The sequence below is a fragment of the Monodon monoceros genome, unplaced genomic scaffold (genome assembly GCF_005190385.1).
Source record: "Monodon monoceros isolate NGI ecotype Baffin Bay Population unplaced genomic scaffold, NGI_Narwhal_1 Super_Scaffold_19, whole genome shotgun sequence".
NCBI classification, from domain to species: Eukaryota; Metazoa; Chordata; class Mammalia; order Artiodactyla; family Monodontidae; genus Monodon; species Monodon monoceros.
The window spans coordinates 8,546,407-8,571,924 of NW_021703775.1; the positions used below are offsets into that span (position 1 = coordinate 8,546,407).

At 48.1% G+C, this 25,518-nt stretch overlaps 1 protein-coding gene across 1 annotated transcript in view; it reads left to right on the forward strand.

The window, feature by feature from the left end:
• The first annotated feature begins 13,785 nt into the window (after positions 1-13,785).
• Positions 13,786-25,518, forward strand: part of FAM178B (family with sequence similarity 178 member B) — an 87,183-nt gene continuing 75,450 nt past the window's right edge. The window contains 5 exon segments of the mRNA XM_029232503.1: positions 13,786-13,801; positions 17,632-17,715; positions 17,915-18,336; positions 19,365-19,426; positions 22,291-22,392. Of these exon segments, the coding sequence (XP_029088336.1) occupies positions 13,786-13,801; positions 17,632-17,715; positions 17,915-18,336; positions 19,365-19,426; positions 22,291-22,392 (686 nt within the window).

Sequence of the window (25,518 nt, forward strand, 5' to 3'; positions counted from 1 at the left end):
GTAAAATGGTAACCTGTAACCTCAGTTCAGAAATAACCCTACACATTAATGGTCAATTGATTTTCAACAAGGGTGCAAAGACGATGGGGGAAAGAATAGTTTTTTCCACAAATAGGAAATGTCCAGAACAGGCAAATTCGTAGAGACAGAAAGTAGATCAGTGGTTGCCAGGAGCTGGGGGAAAAGGGGAATGGGAGTGATTGCTAATGGGTTCTGATTTTTCTTTTAAGAATGTTCTGGAATTAGTGATAATGATTGCCAAACCTAGTGCATATACTAGAAACCACTTTAAAAGGATGACTTATGGTATATGAATTATATCTCAACTTTTAGAAATCAAGCCCCCCCCAAAAAAGAAAGAAAGGTCCACTTCCCAGGGTAGTTGTGAGGGTCAAATGAGGCAGCATATGGGAAATGGCTGTGTTGCCTTTGATGCTGAGAGAGTGGCTGTGTATCCACCTTTCTCTCCCACTAGAGTATGAGCTCCCCCTGGGCAGGACCTGCTGGACCACATTCATCTTGTTCCTCTCCTTATCCAAGTACCTAGCATGGAGTCCAGTAGTAAGTATTCAACAAATCCCAGTTGTCTCCATAAAAGACAGCTATACTGCTTTTGTTTTTTTTTATTTATTTTATTTATTTATTTTGGGGGCTGCTGTGGTGTGTGGCATGCGGGATCTTAGTGCCCTGACCAGGAAATGAACCGCTCCCCCTGCAGTGGAAGCACGGAGTCTTAACCGCTGGACTGCCAGGGAAGTCCCCACATGTTTTATTTTTTTTGGTACGCTGCTTTTGTAAACCGATGGGAGCACATTATAGGTAAGCACACATGCATGTGAATACATTAAAAAAATGAGTTCATGAATCCACAGGGTTATTGGGGCAATTCATCTGAACTGGACACTTGTTCAGCTCAGAGTAAGCAGAAGATTCAAAGAAGGAGCTTCCAAAACGTTCTCCTCCCAGAATGACGTCAGAGAGCCTGAGCTCAAATCATCCTCTAAATACAGGTCTAAAGAATTAAAAAAAAAAAAAAACGCAGAAAAGTGACATGCCAAGGATAGCCCATGTTATATACCCTTTATTCAGCCCTCATCCTTGAATCTTAGTTCCGTCCCAGGAAAGAGTGTTTTAATCCCAAAAATGCTCTGGGCCTGTCAGTGGAGTCTTGCACGGAGTCACCCTCACTGGTTTTTGTTTTGATATTATATGCTTCATCTACAGGAATAACTTTGTATTAGACCTCACCTCCTGAATTCTCTGTGGACTCTTAAAATCGACCTGGTTTCCAACTGAGCTCACTTTGGGTCCCCTCATCCAGTTCTTGGAATCTGTCCTCTGGGCTGACACACTGGGGTTCCCCTCCTGTCAGTGTGTGGTTCTTCCTCAGCAATAGTCTTCAGGGTGGCCCCTCTTGGGGCCTAGCCACCGACTCCCACGTGTAGTCTTGTTACTACCTTTTTGGGGACTCCCTGTTCCCAGCTCCCCCCATCTCTGTTTGGCCTCTGTTTCTTCAGTACTGAATTGGATCCTGCTGAGGAAACCCCTTAGCCTGGCCCTTGAAGTCCTCATCAGGCTGGCTGTCGCCTATGAGTCCTGTACTGCCCCACTGATAGGTGACATTCCAGTCCTCAAATGTACCATTTGCATTCATGTCTTGGCACATTCCTCACATGCTTTTTCCTCCTTTTGAAAATAAGTTGTCAATTCCAACTCAAACTTCAAGACTGTGGGGCTACGTTGCCTGTGAGGTCATCAGACTCCCCCCACCCCTCACTGGCAGGGTCTCATCCCACTCCTGTGTGCTCCAGAAGCATCAGGCACACCTCCATTATGGGGTTGATTACATTGCAGGGTAATTATCTCTTTGCACGTGGTTTGCATCTAGGCGGCTAAGGCATGGTAGGTGCTCAGGGTTTGTTGAATGATTACTGAATGGACTAACGCTTTACACAGGACAATTGTTGAAGCTGTCTTTTGCTGTACCTGGTTGTTGAAAACTTTGTTCATTTTGTTACATAATATCCTTGTATAAAATCCCACATGAGAAATGACTTCTGGAATGGAAAATAAGGAAAAAATTTTATTTCCTCCTACCTCAGAGACTCTATATTATATAGAGAAGCATGTAGCCCTTCATGTTTCCCCCCTCTTTTTCTTGCTTCCAAGAAGCTCAGAGACAGATTTAATATTCATTCACATAATCACATTAGCCCTGTTGGCCAAAATTTGGGTCTTCTCCCTCATTGTGGTTTTGATTTTTTATCTTTTCTCTAATAAATCTTGAAATCAGTGTAGTGTGGAGGAAGAGGTATAGACTATGGAGTCAGAGAAACATGGATTTAGATGGTCCCAGTAACTAGCAGCTGTGCAACTCGGGCAACTTTCTTAACCTCTCCGAACCTCCAATTTCCCTTTTGTAGGGCCGTTTAAAAGGGTTAAATTACAACTCATATTGCGTATGCAGCACCTACTAGGTGATCAATAAATGATAATTACATGAAGTAGAAGTTATGGATGAATAAAATAATTGGAAGTGTCACTCCAGGCTGGCTTTTGGAAGAATAAGCAGCTACTCACGTGGCATGACTTGGGAAGGAGCAAGGCCAGCTCCCCTGAATCAGTCCCATCACTAGGGTGTGTTCAAAGGACTCTTAGGAACACAGTTCTTTAACTGGGCTAAGAGATCAAGTCACTAGGAGTGGGCATGCATAGCAGGGGGTCCCCTGGAGCAGGGCCTGAGGGAACAGAGATCCCAGGAAGAGGAGCTGGAGGAGTGGGAGGAGGGGGAGGGAGGGGACAACGGGGCAGGTCCTCAGCTGCCCATGGCCAGGCCCTGCAGGGGTCTCTCCTGTAGTCCCTGAGCCACCCGAAGCAACCCTGTTGGCCAAACCTCTTTTTCTCTCTCCAGGGTCCTCTGGGAAGAATACAGAGGGCCTCAAGGACACAGACCCTGAACACAAGCAAAGAAGTAGGACAACAGGTCTCCAAAGTGAAGGCAAAACCCTGAGAGATGTGGGGAAAGACAGGTCAGTAGCAAGGAGAGCCCTGGGGTTAAATGCTGGCTCTCATAACCCCGTGTATGGCCCTGGGCCAGGCAGGTGGCCTCCAAGCCTCAGTTTCTTCATCTGAAGAATGAGGGTAGCAGTAATGCCCTCCAGCCTGCTGTGAAGAGGTAAAATTGGGGGAAGCATTTATACACTGAAAAGGATTATTCTTGTGTAGGTTATTTTCAATTTTGCCTGTCTCTTTATCTTAAACTTTGAAATGATGCTCATTAAAATGGATCTAACCTATATATGTTTAAAACATTTAAAACGGCAAGAGTTCTCCAAACAACAGTAAGGAGTTCAGATGGGATCTGTTCAACTTCTCCATTATCCCTTTTGACAACTGGAAGTCAGATGAATTAATGGGCCTGAACTCCTAGAGGTGATGATCAAAGGAAGTCAAAGCAGCAATGTTGCTGGGAAGGCCTCCCAGCACAGCAGGGCTGCTGCCTTCCCAGCCATCACATCCTGGCCCCAGAAGAGGGGGCTTGCTCACAGTGTGGCTTAGCCAGAGTTCCAGCAGCAACTCTCCACCATCCTGCCTGAAAAACCACACAAGAGGATGATTAGTTACTCATGATGCCTAATTAAAAATCAGTTCTCCAAAAAAAAAAAAAATCAGTTCTCCAGAAGAGTAGGATGTGGGTTTTAACTGATGGCAGGACTGGCGGAGGACAGAGAGGAATAATGTGTAAGTGGCCCAAATCAACGCCAGGCATGGGGTAGGGGCTCAACCGGTATTTGTTGAGTGTGAGTCTGAGGGCCAAGGCCCTCCAAAGCACGTGCACACGGACATTCACACACAATCAGGGACAGATCCATTCGCAAAGCAAAACGTGGCGAATCATAACCATGGATGGTGGTTACGAGCGGAGTGCTCCCAACACACAAGGCCTGTAGCGTCTCAACTTTAAAAAGAACCGAAGTGCTAGGACGACCAGGTCTGGAATCGAATCTTGACACCGCCCCCTTCTGTCCGTGTGCCTTTGGCAAGTGACCCTTTCCCCCAGGGCCTTGGTGTCCTCATCTGTAAAATGGACACCATCGTGCCCAGATAAGGATTCAGCGATTTACTGAATTTACTAAGGGTCAGCGTGGGGAGGCAAGCCGTTGCTAGCGGGAGCCAGGGCTGGTGCCGGGAGCGCGCCTGCGAGGCCGCCTGCAACCTCTGGGGGCGCGCACGTGGTGCGCACGTGGAGGGAGTTGCGCACGCGGCCCGGAGGCTGGGCGGGCAGGGAGCAGCGGTCCCGGAAGCTGTTACTACAGGTCAGTGGCTTGCTGGGGTCGACCTTGAGGAGCTGCGAGGCCACCGCAGTCCAGGAGGTAGGGACCCACGCCTGTCCCCGGCCGGCCCGCCGGTCCTGCGTCCTCCACCCCCACCATCTTGGAGTCCTGTGCCCGCTCCCTTTCCCTGCTAGCCGGCCCTGTCCCCTGCCACCCTCCCGGGCCTCCTGAGCCCTGCCCTGCCTGCCCTTCGTGACGAGGGCTCCCTGTGCCGACTTCCTCCCGCAACTCAGGGAGTAGGCCGGCCAGCTCCGTTTTACAGGTGAGGAAACTGAGGCTGAAGGTCCTCGAGAGGCGCATGGTGGCCACACAGTAACTTCCCCCCTGGGACTCTGGTCGGTCCCAAGCCCCGTGTCGGTCAGCTGTCTTCCCGTCTTGTACTTTCATGGATTTCTTTGTTCCACGTGTGCATTTGCATTTGACTCTGATCTGAGCACAGGGATGGCCCGGATGAATACAGGCCAGGCCCTCCTCTCCCCGGGTGGCACAGTCACCAAGGCATGGTTCGCTTTGTTGCAGTGGAGATTTCTTCAAGCCAATTTGGAATTGGTTTGTGTTTTGATTGATTTGGTGGTTTGTTGTTGTTGTTTGCGCGTTTGTTTTTCATGTTCCCCAGGGCACAAAGGGTCGCTGTCGTTTTTCTTTCCAGAAAGGCTGTCTGTTCCCGCCCCTGCCCAGTCTGATGGATGTGTGGTTTATGATACTGGAGACTGTTTGGCTTTTCTTTGTGGATAAAACTCATCTTGTTTCATCTTTCAAATAGTGAGCTGAGTCCTTGCTGACCAGAGCCTCTGCCCTCACTAACATTCCTGAGCTATTAAATATTTGTTTAAAGGGACAGACATAAAGCATGGTGTTAGGAATAAGGCATCTTGAAGAAATGGTCTTCCTAAGAGCACAATAGTTGTAATATTCTGAGTTAATCTTGGATCTTAATGTATCAAGGCTCAAAGCACTATGGAGTCCGTAATTATTTGGCCTGGTTGTCACACTTTAAGACAGATTATTTTATTTTTCTTGTAGCCTGGAAAGTAGAAGAACAAAAAAGAGAGGTGATGTGTTGAAATCAAATGTGAGACCGTGGTGAAGAATGGGAGAGGCTGGGGACGGAGGCTGATAAAGGCTTTGGACTTGGGTCTGCAGGACTTGGGGTCCTGCAGTGGGCTACGTTTGACAGATGGAGCCCCAGTCCCTGGGCTGAACTGGGGAGGTGGGAACATGGCGGACCAGGGAGCCGTTCTCTAAGATGGTCTCCTTAATGTGGAAAGAATTGAGTGAGATTGAGGAGGAACAGGCCTTGGATGGTTGGGTGTTGCGGGCTTGCGGGGGAGACAGCGGAAGAAATAAAGTTTAGACGATAAGTGTGTCTCCCCATTTGACTGGAGCAGGGCCTTGACATCATCGCTTTTGTCCCCTCCTGTGTTCCCGTCTCGACACCTAGCACACAGCGCTTGGATCCTGTCAGACTAACCAGAATTATCGTTTTTAATTGGTTCTAGGATGCATCTTTGCTCCCGTTTTAACAGCTCGATGTTGAGCTGGGTCCCACAGTGGATGGTGTCTTCCTCTGTGCCGTCGTTCATTCGGCAGCTTTTTGTCTTTCTTAGTTGCACAGAAAGTCACAGTGCTCTTAAAATGTTAGCTCTGATGAATTGCAGGTTTCAGAGTTGGAGACTCAGGCAGAAAAGATGACCTGTTATCAGACTGTGTTTCTCTACTGTGGCTCATTTCTTCTTCTTTGAAAATGCTAATGTTTTCAAGGAACTCAAGGGAGGGGGTTGGTCAAAGCCAAGAACAACAGGTACAAGTAAGAAAAATGTACTACTTTGTGGGTTGGAGAGGGAAGAAACAGCTGGTGGAGTGTCTTCTTTGCAGGGAAAATTGGACTGCTGTATAACCACTGGCAGAGCAATACCTTTGAGGGGCACGTGCTTTATGGCAACCAGCCTTAGCTGCCCGCTGAGCAGGCAGCCCTAGCCCATAAGCCTGCTCATGACCAGCCAATCTGAACACACCTTTTGGGACAGTGGGGCCCAGGCTCCATCATCCACTGGAGTCTTGGTGACCCCGGGTCTGTCTCTTGGCAGACACCTCCCACTGCTGCAAGTTCAAGGGCAGAGGCCCTATCTTCCCCTTCCTTGGTATCCCAGGGCTCAGCACAAGACCTGACACATCAGAGATGCTAAATTGGGTTTTGCAGAGCAGAACTGTACTGGACAAGTTGGGGCAAGTTGTCTTTCTGGTGCCTAGGTCAGTCTTCATCTCATAGGAATCATGTTCTAGGTCAAGTTTCCGTTTCACGGCCCTCAGTCCTCCCTGCAACTGCTTCGTGAGTTACTGGTTTTGTGAGCTAACCTGGACACTGTCTTTCTCTCCAGCCCCCATCTCTCTTATTTCTAACACTTGGCTTTCAGAATGAGCTTTTGGGACCTAGTCCTCTTATAAATTAGAACCTGTTTCTATGTCAGCTCTCTTGGTGACATTGCTCCCAGGGAGCCTGACTGGTTAAGCTGCAACATAGCGGGATCCCAGCTGGTGCAGCAGGTTGTCTGTGCTGGGTTTGGTGTTTAAACAGGTGAGCAGGTCTCAGCCTGGGGAGAGCTACAGAGGTGAGAATCTCCTAGAAACACAGTCTGTAGTTCGCCTTCTGCTTTGTCTCCAGAGAAGACATGAGCTGGACCCTGGGGACCTCAGGATCTGCCAGCCTTGACGCCTGCTTCCCATCCCTGCCCTGGCTGACCTTATATGCTCCTTCTAGAATGAGATGCTTTGAGCATGCAAAACGTCTTTTCTCGGCCTGCATCAAGATTGTCTGCGGGTGGTTTGTACAGAATCGGAGACTTTTAGGAGAGCTGTTCTCTCTCTTCTTTGGCTGCCTCTCAGGCCTTCAGGGGAGGGTTACACTTTGCCTGAGAATGTAGCCACTGCCGGTGCCACCACCAGTTTGCCAGTTTTATCCTTTTAATCTTTGAAGGTGACTCTGGGGATGTTTCTGTGGTAAGAATCTAGTGATCTTCCAGGCTTCCATTTGATTTGTGAGAAGTACTGATTACTACTGTAAGATTTTTGCAAAATTTGAAGTTATTAAAAGCAAACAAAAACTAGTTTTTAACCATTCCCATAAAAATTGTTTCAGGCAAGAATCATCAATGGATGCTAAAACTAGGAGATGAAATTATGATGAGAAACAGGATGTTTACATAGTCTCAAAGCATCTTCCCATAAGATGTTAATTAATTACAAAGGGAAAATTGTAATATTATGGTGGAGAAACCTGGCAGATACCACCTTCGCCAGGTGATGAAAGTTAGCAACGTCAGTAATGGGACAAACTGACATCTGTGCCTTCGAATATGAGGCTCTGAGAAGGACTCAGCGTCACATCTGTGTGTTCCTGCCCCAAACATATAACCTGAACCCAGTTGTGAGGAAACATCACACAAACCCAAGTGTACAGAATCTACCAAGTAACTAGCCAATACTCTTCAACAGTGTCAAGATCACGTATTTACACACACACACACACACACACACACACACACACATGCACATACATTAGAGAGAGGTAATGATAAAGCAAGTATAATGCAGTGTTAACATTTGAGAAAGTTGGATGAAGGGCATGTGGAATTCTTTGTGTTATTTTTATAATGTTTTGTAAGTCTGAAATTATTTCAAAATAAAAAACAGAGAAGACTGGTTCTCACAGTTCTTTCCAAAAAGAATTATAGATGTGGGAACTATAGATGTATTATAGATAAAATATGCTATATGTTTTTGGCAGGGAGAGCTTGACAAATCTAAATGTTTTTCATAGTGTGGTAGCATCCAAGTTTTGTGTATCCTGGTAGATATCTGACATAAAAGAGTGTTTATGTCCTTCAAAAGCATGTACAAGAATATTCATAGCAACCTTATTATTCATAATACCTTGAAATAAGAAACAACCTAATCGTCTGTCAAAAGGAGAGTGGGTAAAGAAGTTGTGATGGGGACTTCCCTGATGGTCCAGTGGGTAAGACTCTGCACTCCCAGTGCAGGGGGGCGCAGGTTTGATCCCTGGTCGGGGAACTAGATCCCGCATGCGTGCCGCAACTAACAGTGTGCATGCCGCAACTAAGAAGCCCACATGCCACAACGAAGATCCCATGTGCTGCAACTAAGACCCGGTGCAGCCAAGATAAATAATAAATAAATAAATATTAAAAAAAGAAGTTGTGATGTATTTATATGGAGTACTATACAATAACGAAGATGAATGAACAGCAGCAACATGCAACAACATGGATGAATCTCAATGTTAATCAACATTAATGTTGAGCAAAATATAATCAGACCCAGAAGAGTACCAAATGTATGATTCTGTGTATCTAAAGTTCCAAAACAGGCAAAATAATTGATGGTGATAGAGGCAACGTATTGTTATCTTTGGGGTTATTGACTGAAGGAGGTATGAGAGATCCTTCTAGGGTGTGAGAAATGTTCAGTGTTTTGATCTGGGTGGTAGTCACATACATGTATATAAAATCATCAAGCTCAATACTTACGATTTGTGCACCTTATCTAAGTTATACACCAATAACAATTTAAATGTATCTTGTGTGGATTATAGATCCAAATATGAATTGTAAATAACAGAAAGTCTAAAAGTTGACATATGAGGATATGTCTGTGACTTTGAGATAGAGGAAAATTTCTTAAACAGGATGCAGAATGTGCTAAATGTAGAAGACACTGTTGATAAATTAGTCTACATTAAACTTACAAACTTCTTTTAAACACACCATTAAGAGAGTGAAAAGACAAGCCATCTAGTGGGAGAAAATATTTGCAGCACATATAACTGACAGAGGGTTCGCCTTGAGAATATATGAAGAATGCCTCCAGATGAAGAAATTTTGAAAAGGACAACTCAATAGGAAAATGGACAACAGGTACTTTATAAAAGAAGATATCCAGGAGGACAATGCAATAGGAAAATTTGCTCCATCTCATTATAATTGGGGAAGTACAAATTGAACAATGCAATGAGAAACTCATACGCACCTCCTAGGATGGTAAACATTGAAAAGACTGACATTCTCAAGTGTTGGCAAGGGTAGAATGAGGGGAACTGATAAATGGCTGATAGGAGGGTAAATTCATCCTACCACTTTGAAACCGTTTGGCCTTTGCTACCACAAATGGACATAACTATTTCGTGACCCACCAATTCGACGCCTAGGTGCGTTCCCAACAGAAATGCATGATGTGACTGGGTGTGTGGGTATGTGGCTCTGTGTGTACAAAAGGCAAGTATAACAACGTTCATGGAAGCATTATTCATAGTCAGAAACCGGAAACAACAAAGATATCCATCAATAGTAGAAGAGTTGAGCCTGTATTCATACAACAGAACACTACAGAGCAGTGAAAACGAACGTGCACAAACATAACACTGACCAAAAGAAGCCAGACACAGAAGAATCCGTGCTGTGCGATTCATTTACGCATTATTCAAAAAACAGGCGAGACGAATCTATGGAAGTCCTACCTTTTGAGCAGAGGGGAGGGGTCCTGACTGGGAAGCAGTGTGAGGAGGACCCTGGGGTGCTGGTATATGCTATTTTTTGGACTTAGGTCATGGTTGCCTGGGTGTGTTCACTTGGTGAAAATTCATCAAGCTGTATTCTTACCCTGGTTCCCTTTTCTGCATGTATATTTTCCTTTAAAGTTGATTAATTTGATTTGTACCCGGTGTAGTGATGTTTGGTATATTGCATGTCACAATGGGCTGAACTGTGTCTCCCCCGCAGATTCTTGCGTTGAAGCCCTTACGCTCAATGTGATGGTATTTGGAGATGGGGCCTTGGGAGGTAACTAGGCTTAGGTTAGGTCATGAGGGTGGGGCCCATGCCGGGATTAACATCCTTAGAAGAGAAAGAGACCACAGTGCACACACAGGCTCACTTTCTACCGGCTCCCATCCTGTGAGTGCACAAAAGAAAGATCGAGAGAGATGGCAGCCTCCCGTGAGGCACAAGAAAAGGCCTCAGAATATAACCTACCAGCCAGCACCTGGGTCTGGGACTGCCAGCCTTCAGAGCTGTGAGAAATAGATCTGTGCTTTAAGCACCCCCCAGCCTATGGTATTTTGTTAAGGCAGCCCAAGCCGACATATAAGTGTACGATAGCATCAACGAGTTTTCTGAGCTTCCTTCTGGGCTGGGCCCTGGGCTAGGCACTGGGGTAGGGAGATAAGACTCCGTCTGTGCACTCAGGTGACACAGGAAGAGCTGGGACTCCCCAGTGTGGTGATGAGGGTGAAGAGGAGGGGCTGAGAGACCTCACTCAGCAAGGACAGCCACCCACCTAGCCCACCTCACCATGCTCCCGCCCTGCGCCCTGCGCTCCATCTGAGCCCTGAACTGCTGAGCTGTCATGGACCAGAGCGTGCTGCTTGTCATGATCTTGAAACTGGAACAGCAAAAGCCATCGACTCTGGACTGGAACAAAGGCTGTGCTGTTTTTCCTAAACGTAGTGGGCTCCGCATTGTTAGGAAGACACAGAAAGCACTTGTGCTCAGAAAAGAAACCGATTTAAAAAGGAGAACATAGCCTCTCCTCCCACCCCCTCACCCCTCCCACCCCCATTGCACACAGCTTTTTCTGCATGGATTTGGTCTCATTATATCAGCGGTTTCTGATTCTTTTTATATTTTATCATCTCCATGGACTTCTGCTCACCAAAGCATTTGCTTGGTTTAGGCAAATGTTCTAGACTCAGCTTTGCACTAAGAACCTCAAATAAAAGTGTTTTTAAAAAGAGTAGCTGTAATTGCCCCCCAAATTCCCAGAAGGCATTATCATTCACATAGAATATTTCTGGAAGATTTTAGTGATACTTTTTATTCTTTGGTTTTCTTTTCCTTCTTGCTTCTTGATCAGCATCTACAATGTGAACAGCTTTGACCGTGTTTCCCAGCTTCCTGTTACTGAAGTCCTCTGCCCTCTCAGAATCTTCAACTTCATCGACAGCGGTGACCTTTAGTTTTACTCTCCTTGTACTTACTTTCTTTTTAAAAAAAGTTTTACTGAGATAAAATTCACATACCACACAACTCACCCATTTAAAGAGTATAGTTCATAGAGCTGTGCAACCATCGCCACAGTCAATCTTAGACGTTTTCGTCACCCCAAAAGAAACCCAGCATCCCTGAGCTCTCACCCCACCTTCCCTCCTCTCTCCCAGCCCTAAGCAACTAGGAATCTGCTTTGTGTCTCTATGAATTGCCTATTCTGGACACTTCGTCTAAATGGAACCCACAACATGTGCTCCTGTGAGTCTGGCTTCTTTGCTTCCTATGATGTATTTGAGGTCCATCCATGTCATAGCGTGTCTCAGTACTTCATTCCTTTTCATGGCTAACAGTATCCATGATATGGATACTGCACATTTTGTTGATCCACTCAATGACTGATGGGCACTTCGGTTGTTTCCACTTTTTGGCTGTTGTGAATAATGCTGCTGTGGACATCTGTGTGCGAGATGTTGTGTGGACAAATGTTTTCATTTCTCTCATGTACATACCTAGGGATGCTTTTGTTCGGTCATGTGGTACCTCTGTGTTTAATCATTTGAGGAACTTCCAGGCTCTTTTCCAAAGCCCTTTTCCGTGTATCATCAGTAAGCAAAGGGAATATTTTATTGCTCTTTGACTTCTGCAGAATTTTGAAATTTTACTCCTGCCCAACTTTGCAGTTTGTCTGTTAAAATGCTTCCATGGGGGCTTCCCTGGTGGCGCAGTGGTTGAGAGTCCGCCTGCTGATGCAGGGGACACGGGTTTGTGCCCCGGTCCGGGAAGATCCCACATGCCGCGGAGCGGCTGGGCCCGTGAGCCATGGCCGCTGAGCCTGCGCGTCCGGAGCCTGTGCTCCGCAACGGGAGAGGCCACAACAGTGAGAGGCCCGTGTACTGCAAAATAATAATATAAATAAATAAATAAATAAAATGCTTCCATGAAAAAGCTGGAGGTGTCATCAACATGCTTAGACCTTCGCCCCACATATGTCTCATCCTCTGTGAGCACTGCTGGGGGGATCCGGGTCTTAGTCCCCAGTTTTCTCAGGAATGGAGACATTTTCCACTAGATGCATTGTTACTTATGGACCAAACAGCTTTTCCGATATTCTGGCTATAAGAGCAATTTTTTTTTTTTTTTTTGCTGGTGTTTACCTGTCATCTCACATATTACACCATTGAGAGTTCAGATAGAAGACTGCTCACAGTTTTTGTTTGCCTGAGCTGATGTCTGGCCTGTCCACTGTGATCATGCTGATGTCATGGCCATATTGGCAGTAAAATGATGTCCGAATCAAGAACATGGGGAAGACCTGGGACTTTCAGTATCATCCTTTCTGATACACATCGAGAATTTTCAGCATTTTTAGAGGCCTCTACTCCCAGCCTCCACCTTGCACAGAGCGCAAATGCACGTAAATTGTGATCCCCTAAAATTCATATGTTGAAGTCCTAACCCCCAGCACCTCACAATGTGACTGTATTTGGAGATAAGGTCTTTAAAGAGGTCATTAAGGTTAAATGAGGTCATTGAGAGTGGGCCCTAATCCAATATGACTGGGGTCCTTAGAAGAAGAGGAGCTTAGGACACAGGCATACAGAGGAGAAACCATGTGGATGACACAGGGAGGAGAGAGCCATGTGCAAGCCAACGAGACGGGTTCAGAAGAAACCAACCCTGCAGACACCTTGATCTTTGACATCTAGCCTCACAGAATTGTGAAATAAATGTCTGTTGTTTGAGCCCCCCAGTCTGTGCTACTTGTTACAGCAGCCCAAGCTGACTAATACATGCACCATGATGCTCCTTCACCCTGACACCCTGCCTGCTCTTGTCCTGCGGGCCTGATGGACAACTGCTCTCCTATTTCCCAGACCGTATCCGCTGCTTGGCTCATCCTGAAGCCTCCATTCTGGCTCCCTTTCCACTGGGCCCCACCCTCGTCCTTCTTGTTTCCCCAGGGCCAAAGGGGCCTCCTAGGTAGAAGGCACACCATGGCCCAAGTATCACCCCACAGCAGGAGGAAAAAATGCCACCGGGGGGCTCCTATCAAGACTTGAACCCCCGCTGCTCCCACTTCTCCTTTATAAGGGGAAGTTCAGTGATTTCTTTGCACTTGCCAGGGTTCCCATTGAGGGCAGAACTGGGAAGGCCATCAGTGGACACCTTATATACAGAGATGGCTTAGATTATCCCAGAAGCATTTTCATTTCATTTAACAGAATTTGTATGTTGTGTTTTCCTCCAGATGATTTCTAACGTGGAAATAATTTTATATGTTGAAAAGTCTCAATATTTGCTAAGTGGAAGCTGGTGTTATTTGTTAAGTTAGGTTTATGGAGGTATAACTTACATCCAGTAAAATTTACCCTTTCTAGATGTGCAGGTCCATGAGCTTTGACAGTGGTATGTAGTTTTGGAGGAACCACCACCACAGTCACGATAGAGAATATTTTCATCACCTTCTAAAGATGCCTCATGTGTGAACCTTTGCCCAGCAATGGCTTCTGAGCAGAGGAGGTTACACGATTTAGTTGATGCTTAGGAAGGTTGAATCAGAAGCAATTTTCAAGAAGGACTGGGAGGAAGAGTGATTATTTTTTAAGGCAGAAAAACTAGAAAAAAAAATCCCACTGGCAAGTGGGAGGATGGGCAATCCTGGGCAACACCTCCTGAAGGCCCAAAGGAGGGCAGGATGTCAGAACCAGGACAGGATGATTTTTAGTGCCATCCTTATCTCACTGGTCCCCTAAAGACTTCTGATGCTGCCCTCCAGTGCTTAGATAGGCACAAATTTAGAACATTTTATTATTTAAACAATTTTGCAAAAAATTACAGCCGTAACTCCTTCACTTAATATGGTTATTTCATATTTCTGTAATTTTTTTCTTTTTTTATAAGTTTTTTTTAAATTTATTTTTAGCTGCATTGGGTCTTCATTGCTGCATGCTGGCTTTCTCTAGTTGCAGCGAGTGGGGGCTACTCTTCTTTGCGGTGTGCAGGCTTCTCATTGCAGTGGCTTCTCTTGTTGCAGAGCACGGGCTCTAGGCTTACGGGCTTCAGTAGTTGTGGCACGTGGGCTCAGTAGTTGTGGCTTGCGGGCTCTAGAGCGCAGGCTCAGTAGTTGTGGTGCATGGGCTTAGTCACTCTGCGGCATGTGGGGTCTTCCCAGACCAGGGCTCAAACCCGTGTCCCCTGCATTGGCAGGGGGATTCTTAACCACTGCGCCACTGGGGAAGTTCTGTTTTTTTTCTTTTTAATTCATGACTTCTACCAAGTTGTGTTGACCTCTACTTACTTGACATTATTTTGCATACACTTTTCCCCCATGTATAATTTATATATTTATTTATCTTTTATTGTGGTAAAATATACATAAGACTTACCATTTTAACTATTTTAAAGTGTATAATACAGTGGCATTTGGTACATTCACGGTGTTGTGCAAGTGTTAGCGCTGTCTAGTTCTAGAGCATTTTCATGATCCAAAGAGGAAAGCTTACGCATTAAGTAGTCACTCCTCATTCCTCCTCTCCTCCCCCCACCTCCCACAGCACCTGGCAACCACTAGTCTACTTTCTGTCTCTGTGGATTTGCTTACTCTGGGCATTTCATATATAGAGAATCATATATATGATTCTTTTGTGTCTGTCTTCTTTCACTTAGCATAACATTTTTGAGGTTTATCCATTGTTATAGCGTGTATCAGTGCTTCATTCCTTGTTGTGGCTCGATAATATTCCATTGTGTGGATATACCACATTTTGTTTATCCATTCAGTAGTTGATAGGCATTTGCATTATTTCCACCTTTCGGCTATGTGAAGAGTGCTACTGGGAACATTCACGTGCAAGGATTTGTCTGAGAACCTGTTTTCACTCCTTTTGGGTATATACTTAGGAGTGGAATTCCTGCGTCATTTGGTAATTCATATGGTAATTCTATCGTTAACTAACTGAGGAACTGCCAACCTGTCTTCCACAGTGGCTGTACCATTTTACGTTCACAACAGCAACGTATGGGGGTTCCAATTTCTCCAGTCCTCACCAACACTAGTTATTTTTTGTTTTTGTTTTTGGTGATAGACATCCTGGTGGGTGTGAAGTAGCATTTCATTGTGTTTTTGATGCACACTTCCCTAATAAAGTGACTATTAGCATTGAGCATCTTCTCATGTGCTGGTTGGCCCTCTGTGTATCCTCTTTTGAAAATGCCTATTCAGGTCTTCTGCTTATTTTTTCATTGGATTTTTTACCTTTTTGTTGCTGAGTTGTAAGAGTTCTCCATATATTCTGGATCCTAGACCCTAATCAAATAAATGATTTGCAAATATTTTGTCACATTCTGTAGGTTGTCCTTTTATTTTCTTGACAATATCCTTTGAAGTGCAAAATGTTAAATTTTGATGAAATCCTATTTTATGTATTTTTCCTTTTGTTGCCTATGCTGTTGATGTCTTATCTTAAGAAACCATTGCCAAATCTGAAGCCATGAAGACTTACCCCTATGTTTTCCTCTGAGTCATATGGTTTTAGTGCTTCTGTTTAGGTTGTTCATCTATTTTGAATTAATTATTGTGTATAGTGTCTGGTGAGACAAGGGTCCAGTGTCATTCTTTTGAATGTGGATGTCCAGTTGCCTAGCACCATTTGTTGAAAAGACTCTTCTTTCTCCATTGAATGTTCTTGGCATCTTTATTGAAAATCAGTTGACCATAGATGTATGTGTTTATTTCTGGAACTCAGTTCTACTCCTTTGGTATATATATATACATATAGTTAAAGAGTTTGTTTTACTTCTGTGTATTTGTGAAATTTCTTCTGTCATTTATTTCTAGTTTCTATTGTGAGAGGGAAAGATACTTTATATGAATTCAGTATTTTAAAATGTATTGAGACTTGTTTTCTGGCCTAACAGATAATTTATCCTGAAGAAATTCTACGTGTATTTGCAAAGAATGTACATTGTGCTGTTGCAGGGTGAAGGGTTCTGTGTCCGTCTGGTTATGTTTAGTTGGTTTATAGTGTTGCTCAAGTCCTCTGGTTTCGTTTGATCTTCCATATAATTTCATTGTTGAAAGTAGGATATTGAAGCCTTCAGCGATTATTTTATAATTATTTCTCCCTTCGGCTTTGTCATTTTGCATCACATAGTTTGGAGCTCTGTTTTTAGGTGCATATATGTTTATAATTGTTATATGTTCTTGATGACTGACCCTTATATCAATGGATACTGGCTTGCTTTGTCTCATAGCAATTTTTGACTTAACATCTTTTTTTTCTGATGCTAATATAGCCACTCCAGGTCTCTTTGGGTTTCTATTTACATGGAGTATCTTTTCCGTCCTTTCACTTTCAATCTATTTGTATCATTAGATGTAAAGTGAATCTCTTGTAGATGGCACATAGTTGGATCATGTTTTTTTAGTCCATTTTGCCAGTATCTGCCTTTTGATTTGAGAACTTACTCCATTTATGTTTAAACTAATTACTGATAAGGAAGAATTTCTGCCACTTTACTGTTTGTTTCTTATACATCTTACGTCTTTTTTTGTTTCTCAGTTCATCCATTACTGCCTTCTTTTGTGTTTAACTGATTTTCTTTGTAGTGTGTGATTTTGATTCCCTCCTCATTTCCTTTTCTATATATTTTGAAGTTATTTTGTTAGTAGTGACACTGGAGGTTATAATATATATCTTAAATTTATTACAGACTTGTTTGAATTAGTACCAACCTAGCTTCAATAGTATACAAAAACTCTGCTCCTATACAACTCCATCCCTCCTCTTCATGTTTTTATTGGCACAAATTACATCTTTAAACATTGTGTGTTTATTAACATATATGTATGATATTTCTTTTTTAAGTGTTTTTCTTTTTTTACAATTGTATTAAGATATAATTGACATATGCCATTTTATAAGTCTAAAGTGTACAGCATAATGATTTGACTTACGTACATCATGAAATGATTACCACAATAGGTTTGTATAATGTTGTTTTATGCAATATTTCATACAGGTTTAAAAACTGTTGATGTCTTTACACTTGCCCATCATGTCCTTGAAATGAGAGGTCAGATCAAGCCTCCTTCACCTCAGCAACTTGATCTTTGTGGTACGTGTGCTGAGTCCTTGGGGTGGAGCTGGAGGGGGAGTTCCTTCCTGGGCACCCAGGGGCCCAGGACCTCCTCTAGAGCACTTAGCTCTCTTCTGGAGGCTCGCCTCACCTGACAGGTGGTTCCTTCCAGGATAAAACGCCCAGTGGTCTGCAGATGGCCAGGCCCGAGAAGGCTGTGCTAGCCAGTCCTTGGAGAGAAGGTAGGTGTCTCTCCCTTGTGCAGGTAGAGCCTTTCTGACGTTTGGGGCCACGAGGGAGTGGAAAACGCACAGTTGAGGGACTCCCCTTGCATGCTGCCCACAGCAATCCCAAGCCACCCCTCTCCTCAGCCAGTGTGGTGCCGTGGCTGGGATGGTGGCGGGCAGGTGGGGACACTGCAGGACTCTGTCCCATCCACAGGGGTTCAGGCAGCTGCCACCAGGCCCATCCTCTTGCCTGACCTGAAGAGCAGCTGCCTCGACCACCCCCTGCACCAGGGGCTCCTGCACCCCACGTGGCGCCTTTGCAGCCCCTCCTGTGCTCCAGCTCCCAAGTCGCCGAAGAAGCCCAAGATGCAGGCCGATGGTGACATGTTCCCCAGCGACTGGAGCCCACCGCCCGTGGAGTTCCTGAAGCCAAGGGCCCTGCTGGTTGACAGCGGGGCCCCAGCCCAGGGGCAGGCAGGCACGGCGGGGCCTCGGGGCCTGAGGAGACTGGCTCACCAGCTGCCCGAGGAGTCAAAGCAGGAGCCCCAGGACCCAGACCCCGTGGGGGGTCTGGCCTCACTGGAGGAGCCGTTCTGGAGCACGGCAGGCACCAGCCCAAAGGCTGCAGCGCCACGGGTGGACGCCCACACCTCGGTGAGCCAGGAACTGCCCCTTGGCCTCCTCTCCTTGCCGCCCCTCTTCATCCACCTCTCCTTAGTCACCCCCAAGCCACCGCTTTTTGGCTATCCTCCTCAGCCACACCCCAACTGCCCTCCTTCGGCCACCTCGCCTTGACTGTCCCTCCTTGGCCACACACGCCCCGCCACCTCTCCCCAGCCCCTGGGCCCTCGTGCCTGGGAGCTTGGGCCCCCAAGGCTGGACTGCATCTCTCCCTTTATTTCTGCTCCTAACTCCTGCTAATAAAAATGCCTGGGGTGGTGCCGTATTTGATGCCGCCCCTGTATGGGTCCCATCAAGGCTTTTGCAGCTGTGGTTGGGATCATGGGTCTGGGCGAGGTCAGGCACAAAGCCTCAGGCTAACTGTGGTCCAGCGACCTGGGATTCCGAAGTGGAAACTTCAGTGATGAACTTTAAGCCGGGAATAAACTGTGGTTGCTGGGAAGATTGTGGGGACATTTGAGTGCCCATAGATCCAGGAAGTTTATTCTAAGAATAGGATTTATTTGTTTGTAATAGCTCAAGATTGCCAATAACCGAAATGCCAATCACTAGGGAACTAATAAATTACGTTCTAATCATAAATCAGAATGCCATGGAACTGGTTTTTTTAAAACAAACAAACAAACAAACTATCCCTTTAGTATTGATGTGGAATGACCCTGAAGACGTATTGTTAACTGAAAATCAGCCAAGTGCAGAATAGGGGGTGTAGCGTGCTACCACCTGTGTTGAAGGAGAGTCTATGATGCACTACTGTTTGCTTGTCTGTGCGTAAAGTATCTCAGCACAGCCAGCAGTAAACACCTGCGGTCACCTATGGGGAGGGACCTGGGCGGCTGGGGATGGAGGTGAGCGAGTGAATGTGTTGCCTGTTCAGAAAAGTAAACAAAATAAGTAAAGGGCTTCACGTAGCTTCAGTTTTATTCTTTTTCCCTCTGTCTCTGTCTTCCTCTTTCTTGCCCATTCCCATGTGGCTTCTCCAGATTGCCTCTGGGGACTCCGAGTGCTACGTCAACAGCTTGGATTACTTACTGCAGGAGAAGAGGTGAGTGGGGAGGGTCCATCATGGGGGTCTTCATTTCTGTGGGGTTGGCAGTAATTTCATGGGTTTGTCCTCAGAGACTCAGAGCAAATTCCTCTCAGGATAAAGCAGCTGACCCCCGCCATCAGCATGCCTCCTGAGTGCCCTGTGTGCCCTGGTGAATAACGAGTGTGCAGAACAGTAGCGGGTCAAAGGGCAGCACCTCTGAGGCAGAGAGCCCCGGACCCTCACCACGCACAGAGCTCTCGTTCCGGTTCTGTCCCCACCTCGGCGCTATTCTGCCCAGTTCATGCTAGTTTAGGGCTTGCTCAGCTCCCACTGAGCGAAGCGGAAGAAGCACACTGCTTTGATACCGAGGTGCACAGCCTGACGATCGACTCGACGGTGACGGAGGTGGAGTGGGAGGGGTGGGGGGTAAGGTGCCAGCTTTTCCTGTGCCCTGCCCCGCGCCACCACCCGAGCACGCTTTGCTCGTTATTCCATAGCGCTTGGTCTAGTTCACCTGCCCTCCCCCTGGGATTATGGTGAGCATGTCTCACGTGGAAGTTGGTTTCTAAAGGGAAAAGTCACATCCCATCAGAACTGGAAATCCCTTAGGGAGGCGGAGGTGGGGATGGAAACCAACCCCGGTGCTCTTTCTTTACTGGAAAGCAAGTGCCATGGTTGGCTTGCACTGAGGGCCCATTTAGTGGTGAAGACACTAGAATCCTGCTCCTCCATTGGCCGCGAGGACTGGGGCAGCTGGGACGCAGTGGACTTCACCCCTGGGCTTGCGCTTTGATGCACGGGAGCACGTTGCCCACAGGCTTATTCTTCTGTGTTCTCATCCCTTCTCCGGTGTTGTTTTTGCTCAGTGTGTGCACACTCACTTTGCGGAAGTTAAGAGGCGGTGCTGTTTTCTGATGCTTGGGTTCTTGTTGGAATGACATCTCACTGGTCCCTGTTTTTCCCAATTCCCAGCCCATGTTCTTGCCCGCAAGAGGGGGTTAAATACACGAGTGGGATGAATGATTGTTTTCTCTCCTGTGTCTATTCCTGACCCCACCCCAGAGTCATCTTCCTCCTCTGGGCTCTTAATAGCCCATGACTTTTGTTGTTTAACTCCTTTACCTGAGTATATTTTTTCCTAACCAGAGGGTAAGTTAGGGAAGGGGCCGTGTCTGTACGTTTGCACGGTATCCAGCTGTAAATATATTAGATACTCAGAAGTGTCAGCAGGAAAGTGAACACGCGTGGGGAACTACCCGCTCCTCAATGCCTTGCATGGGAAGGTTCCTGCTCTGCCCTGCGCCCTGTGCCAGGCACCGGATATACAGATATGATGGTGAGCCCCACTCACCTGGAATTGAACGCAATGATTCTAGTATTTCCCGTGCTGTAAAGCTGCTATGGAGGGGCCTGGAATAGTGGCATCTAACTTAGCCTGGGAGTCAGGACAGGCTCCCCGGGGGGATCCTTGTCCTTGGACCTTGGAGGATAAGAGTTGGGAGGGCAGCAGGAGTGACCACACATGTAAAGGCAGGAAGGACAGACCGTGCCTCTCCTGGCTGGCTAGGACTGGAATTCTCGGTGGCAGAGTGTGGGGAGTGGACAGAGCAGGAGATGCAGCCGAGATGTGAACGGGAGCCTCGTGAACACAGGGTCGAATCGTGGGCGAATTTTAAGCAGGTCCTGATGTGTTTTGCCATGTGTTTAAAGAGAGTGCGCTCAGGCTGCATTATGGAGAATGGATGGGAAGCATGAGGGGGGAATAGGGTGAATGGTGATGAGACGGGGCCTCGGGGAGCTCCCGTGGGACCTGCTGCCCTGGGTGGCTGGGGCCTGTGTAGGGAAGAGGAATTGAGAATTAGGTGCACGATGTCGGGAGGACCGGCCACATTTGGCTGGAAATCATCCATCTAGTGGCTGGCTCAAAGGATCTGGACCCAACACAGGCTGGGCTGGAGGCGAAGCCTTTGAGAACCGAGGACCAGTGGGCAAAGCCAGGGTGAGCGCCCTGGACAGCTGGAGGGAACAAGGACTCAGAAGGCCAGGCGGGGACTGGTGCCCCCTTTTGGGGTTTGCGTGTGCTCAGGGCAGGAGGTGAGGGAGCCGGGCTCCGGCAAGATGATGGTCGGCACACAGGGCCTCTGGTGGGGCCCATTGAAAAGGGAAGTGAGGGCTTCCTTGGTGGCGCAGAGGTTGAGAGTCCGCCTGCCGGTGCAGGGGACACGGGTTCGTGCCCCGGTCCGGGAAGATCCCACATGCCGCGGAGCGGCTGGGCCCGTGAGCCATGGCCGCTGAGCCTGTGCGTCCGGAACCTGTGCTCCGCAACGGGAGAGGCCACAGCAGTGAGAGGCCCGCGTACTGCAAAAAAAAAAAAAAAGAAAGAAAAGAAAAAGGGAAGTGAGGCGCTCAGGCCTGGAGGGAGAAAACAGACTCAGGGGTGGGGCAGGGCAGGTGCAGTAGGGAAGAGCAGGCCCTGGGGGGCTGCCACTTGGGGCTGGAGAGGCAGGCCCGGGGGAGCCATGGGCACAGGGGCTGCTCCTGGTCAGTGTGGCTGGATCCGGGAGGAGCAGAAGGGCTAGGCCCTGTCCCTGGTGTGTTAAAGAGCGAGCAGATGCCAGAACAAAGTACACGAATAAAGGTGCGTTTGAAGTTGTGTAGCGTCAATTGTCTTCTTTCCGGCAGCACAGCTGATGCAGTGCAGTCCCTCCCCCACCCCAGGAATCTAAGTCTGAGAGCTGTGTGCAGGGAGACAGGGCTCCGAGCTCCCTGGTCCCCGTGCCTAGGCCTTGCTGTGCCCTGGGAGGCCCCTGCAGCCCAGTGACGGGGCCGGATGAGCAGGCACTGCACTGACCCTATTTTCACCTCTCACCTTCTGGCAGGCAACAGGCCCTGGAGCAAGAGCGAGAGAAGCTGCTTCTGCAGGACTGTCTTGACCTCAACTCCTCGGATCCTGATGAAGTGCCGCTCACACCAGAGCACAGGTGTGGGGAGTGGGCACAGGTGGGAGGGGAGGCGTGTGCCCACTCAGGGCCAAGTCCCTGCACCCGCCTCTCCAGGCAGAGGGTTTAAGTGCTCACCTGCCGTTGGTTCTGGACGGTTTCCACCGCGATTTGTGTGCTGTTGATGAGTTCTCAAGCTGCATCCTTCTCTTAATCCCACATCTGTTCATTGATTCGAGAAGCATTTATTCACCTACTGTGTGTCAGGGTCTAGTGTGGGCCTTTGAAGACACAGAGGTATAAAATACGGCCTGCTCTTCCCCAGTTGTCTGCCCAAATGTGTGGAACCAGGTCTCAAACTACAGTCTGAATGAACATTGACTTTACACGGGAAAATACAGCCACGTGACATTTTCTGTCTTCCCCTGTGTGGGGAAGGAAGGCGGCTTCTGTCAGAGCTGTCGTCTGGGCCAGAGTCTGCTGGCCCATTGGCTGGAGGGAGGGCTGGAGTCATCTGTACCATGGAGTCTCGGAGATACCTGAGGACCACAGTTGAATTCATCTTCAGGGTACCCTGTTATCCATTCATCCAGTTGTCTGTCCGTCTGTCCATCCGTCTGTCCACCCATCCGTTAAACATCTGTTACGTGCCAACTTTGTGCTAGGCTCTGTGCAGACTCTGGGGATACAGCAGGAAGAGAACCAAACAGAGGTCTCTGCCCCCGTGTTGCTCGCCGTCAGGGCGGGGAGACCACCAATGCACACGGTAAATGAAGGAAGTTGTGTGACAGGTGCTCATGAGAAAGGAGAGAGTGGGGAGGGGGCGTCAGCAGTGCCGGGAGGACTGGAAGGTTCGGAGGAGGGGTCAGGGAAGGCCTCTGTGAGTGGCTGACTTTTCAGCAGAGCCCTGAAGATGGTGAGAGGCGGCCCTGGGAGGGCCTTGCAGAGGCAGCAGGGAGGAGAGAGGAGGTTAGGGAGGCTGCAGGAAGCTGGCTGCCTCTCGTCTGAACTGGGTGGGGGGTAGACTCGGTGGGGGGGGGGGCTCAGGGGGGGGCAGGGGCGGAGGGCGCCATGGTGGTAATCCCGGAGTCAGGGCCGGGTGCTGAGGAGGAGGCAAACTCTGGGTATGTCTTCAGGGTAGAACCGACGGGGTTTGCTGACAAGCTGGATGGAGGCTCTGGGAGAAAGAGAGGAATCAGAGGGACCCCGGGGATTTTGGCCTGAGCAGCCAGGAGGTCGGAGTTGTCTTTATTTAATGGAGGAGGGCTGAGTGACGCACGCTGGGGGGTGGCAGGCATGGACACAAGAGTTCACTTGGGGGACCCCCGGGGTGAGACCAAGACAAGGACCCCCTTGTCTAGTGAGGCCAGCTTGGGAATCACCATGTATAGGTGACATTTAGAGCTGCAAAACCAGATGAGATCAGCTGGGAGCCGGCACAGAGAGAAGAGCAGGGGGTGCACAGCGTAGAGGTCACGGTGACGTTGACAGGAGTAGCCCTGGGGGGCGCCTGGGGCGAGCCGGCCTGGAGTAGGTTCAGAGGAGAACGAGAGGAGACGGCAAAAGAGGAGACTGGGCAGCAGCCGAGGGGGAAAGTGGAGCCGGGACAGATCTGTCTGTCTGTCTGCCTTCCTTTCCTTTCTCCCCTCCCTCCCTCAGGCCCCACGTGCCCCCATGTGACTGAGGCCAGGCTGGTCCACACGCCCTGGATTGCCTGCCTGTCCGGGCTTTGCTTTTTCTATGCGTCCAGGTGACGTTATTCAGGTCCCAGCCGTGATGGTCTGGTTTGGGTGCTCACGCTGAGTCAGCATTCTGCATCCACTCACCGAGGGGCGTGAGCGATGACACACAGACACCTGGGGGCCCCCACTCTCAGGACCCCCAAATGGTTCTCACCATCACTGATGCCCAGAGAGGATCCCAAGCAGCACCTTGGCTGCCCGTGTGCTTTTTTTCTCAAGTCTTTCTGCTAATTGTCTTTGGACTTGATCGGGGATCAGCAGACTTTCTGTAAAGCCTGTGAATAGTAAATATTTCAGGCTTTGACCATACAGCTTGTCGGCGGCTACGTGGCTGTGCTGCTGTGGCGGGAAAGCACCCGTCAACCATGTCGGCCATCGTAACCGGCGAGCCTGCTTGTGTTGCACTGAGACCTCGTTTACAGAAACAGGCGGGCGAGAGGAGGCCACAGCCTGTGTGCAATTGCTGGCCCCTGGCCCGGATTAGGGGACGCCTGTCTCCTAACTGGTCCCTGTTTCCACACGCTGCCCAGGGGCAGGGAAAGGGTGCCTCGTGGTCTCACGCTGGCTCCCTGCAGAGCATGAGGACTGAATGGAATCAGCGGGTTTGGGCCAAAGGCCTTGCTGGCATCATGAGTGATGAGCAGTTTTCTGTGTCGGGAGCCATGGATTCGCTTTCCAGGTTCCCCACTCACTGGATGGATAGCCTTGGAAGTAAACATTTTGAGACATCTCTGTAGCCAGAAGAATCTTTCTATCTGTTTGCCTTTCTCCTGAGTGCATCCAGGATTCTGGAAGTCATGGCCTGGATGTTTTGAAAATTCCCCACAGAAAGGGAGTTATCTGGGCATACGGTGTGCCAGGCTATGAAATTGCTGATAATTTTCTGGGCACATGACATTTTCAAGTAGTACTTTGAGAAAGCCTTTTTTGACAGCAGCCACTGAGGTGGTTGTTTTGATGTGGGATCATTTTGATGGGACGGTTCAGTTCTCTGCTTCAAAGAAAATTACTGATGTACAAAGCCAGCAGCCTCTTCCATCCCTGAATGGGGCCGGGGGTGGGATGGGGGGTGCCAAGCAGGGGTGTGGGTCTGGAAGGGGTGAGGCCGAGGCTGGGGGCTGGCGACCATCTGGCGGGCAGGCCGCCTGTGACTGGGAGTCACGTGACCACCACAGTTACGCATCACAGAAAGGCCCCCAGTCATCCTGAGCAGATGATCTGCTCCCGCTCCAAGGATTGCTTGCGTCTTGAATAGACAGTGTCCTATATTCTCTGTTCCTTAAAGTTAAAAGACCTTATGTGTGTGCTGGGGCAGGGGAGGGGAGGATATTTATACCACAGCATCATCCTTTATCCTCAGTTCTGGGCTGCACAGGAAATCCTCAATTAGATGCGAGAGAGTCATCTCAGAGTTCTTAATAATGCA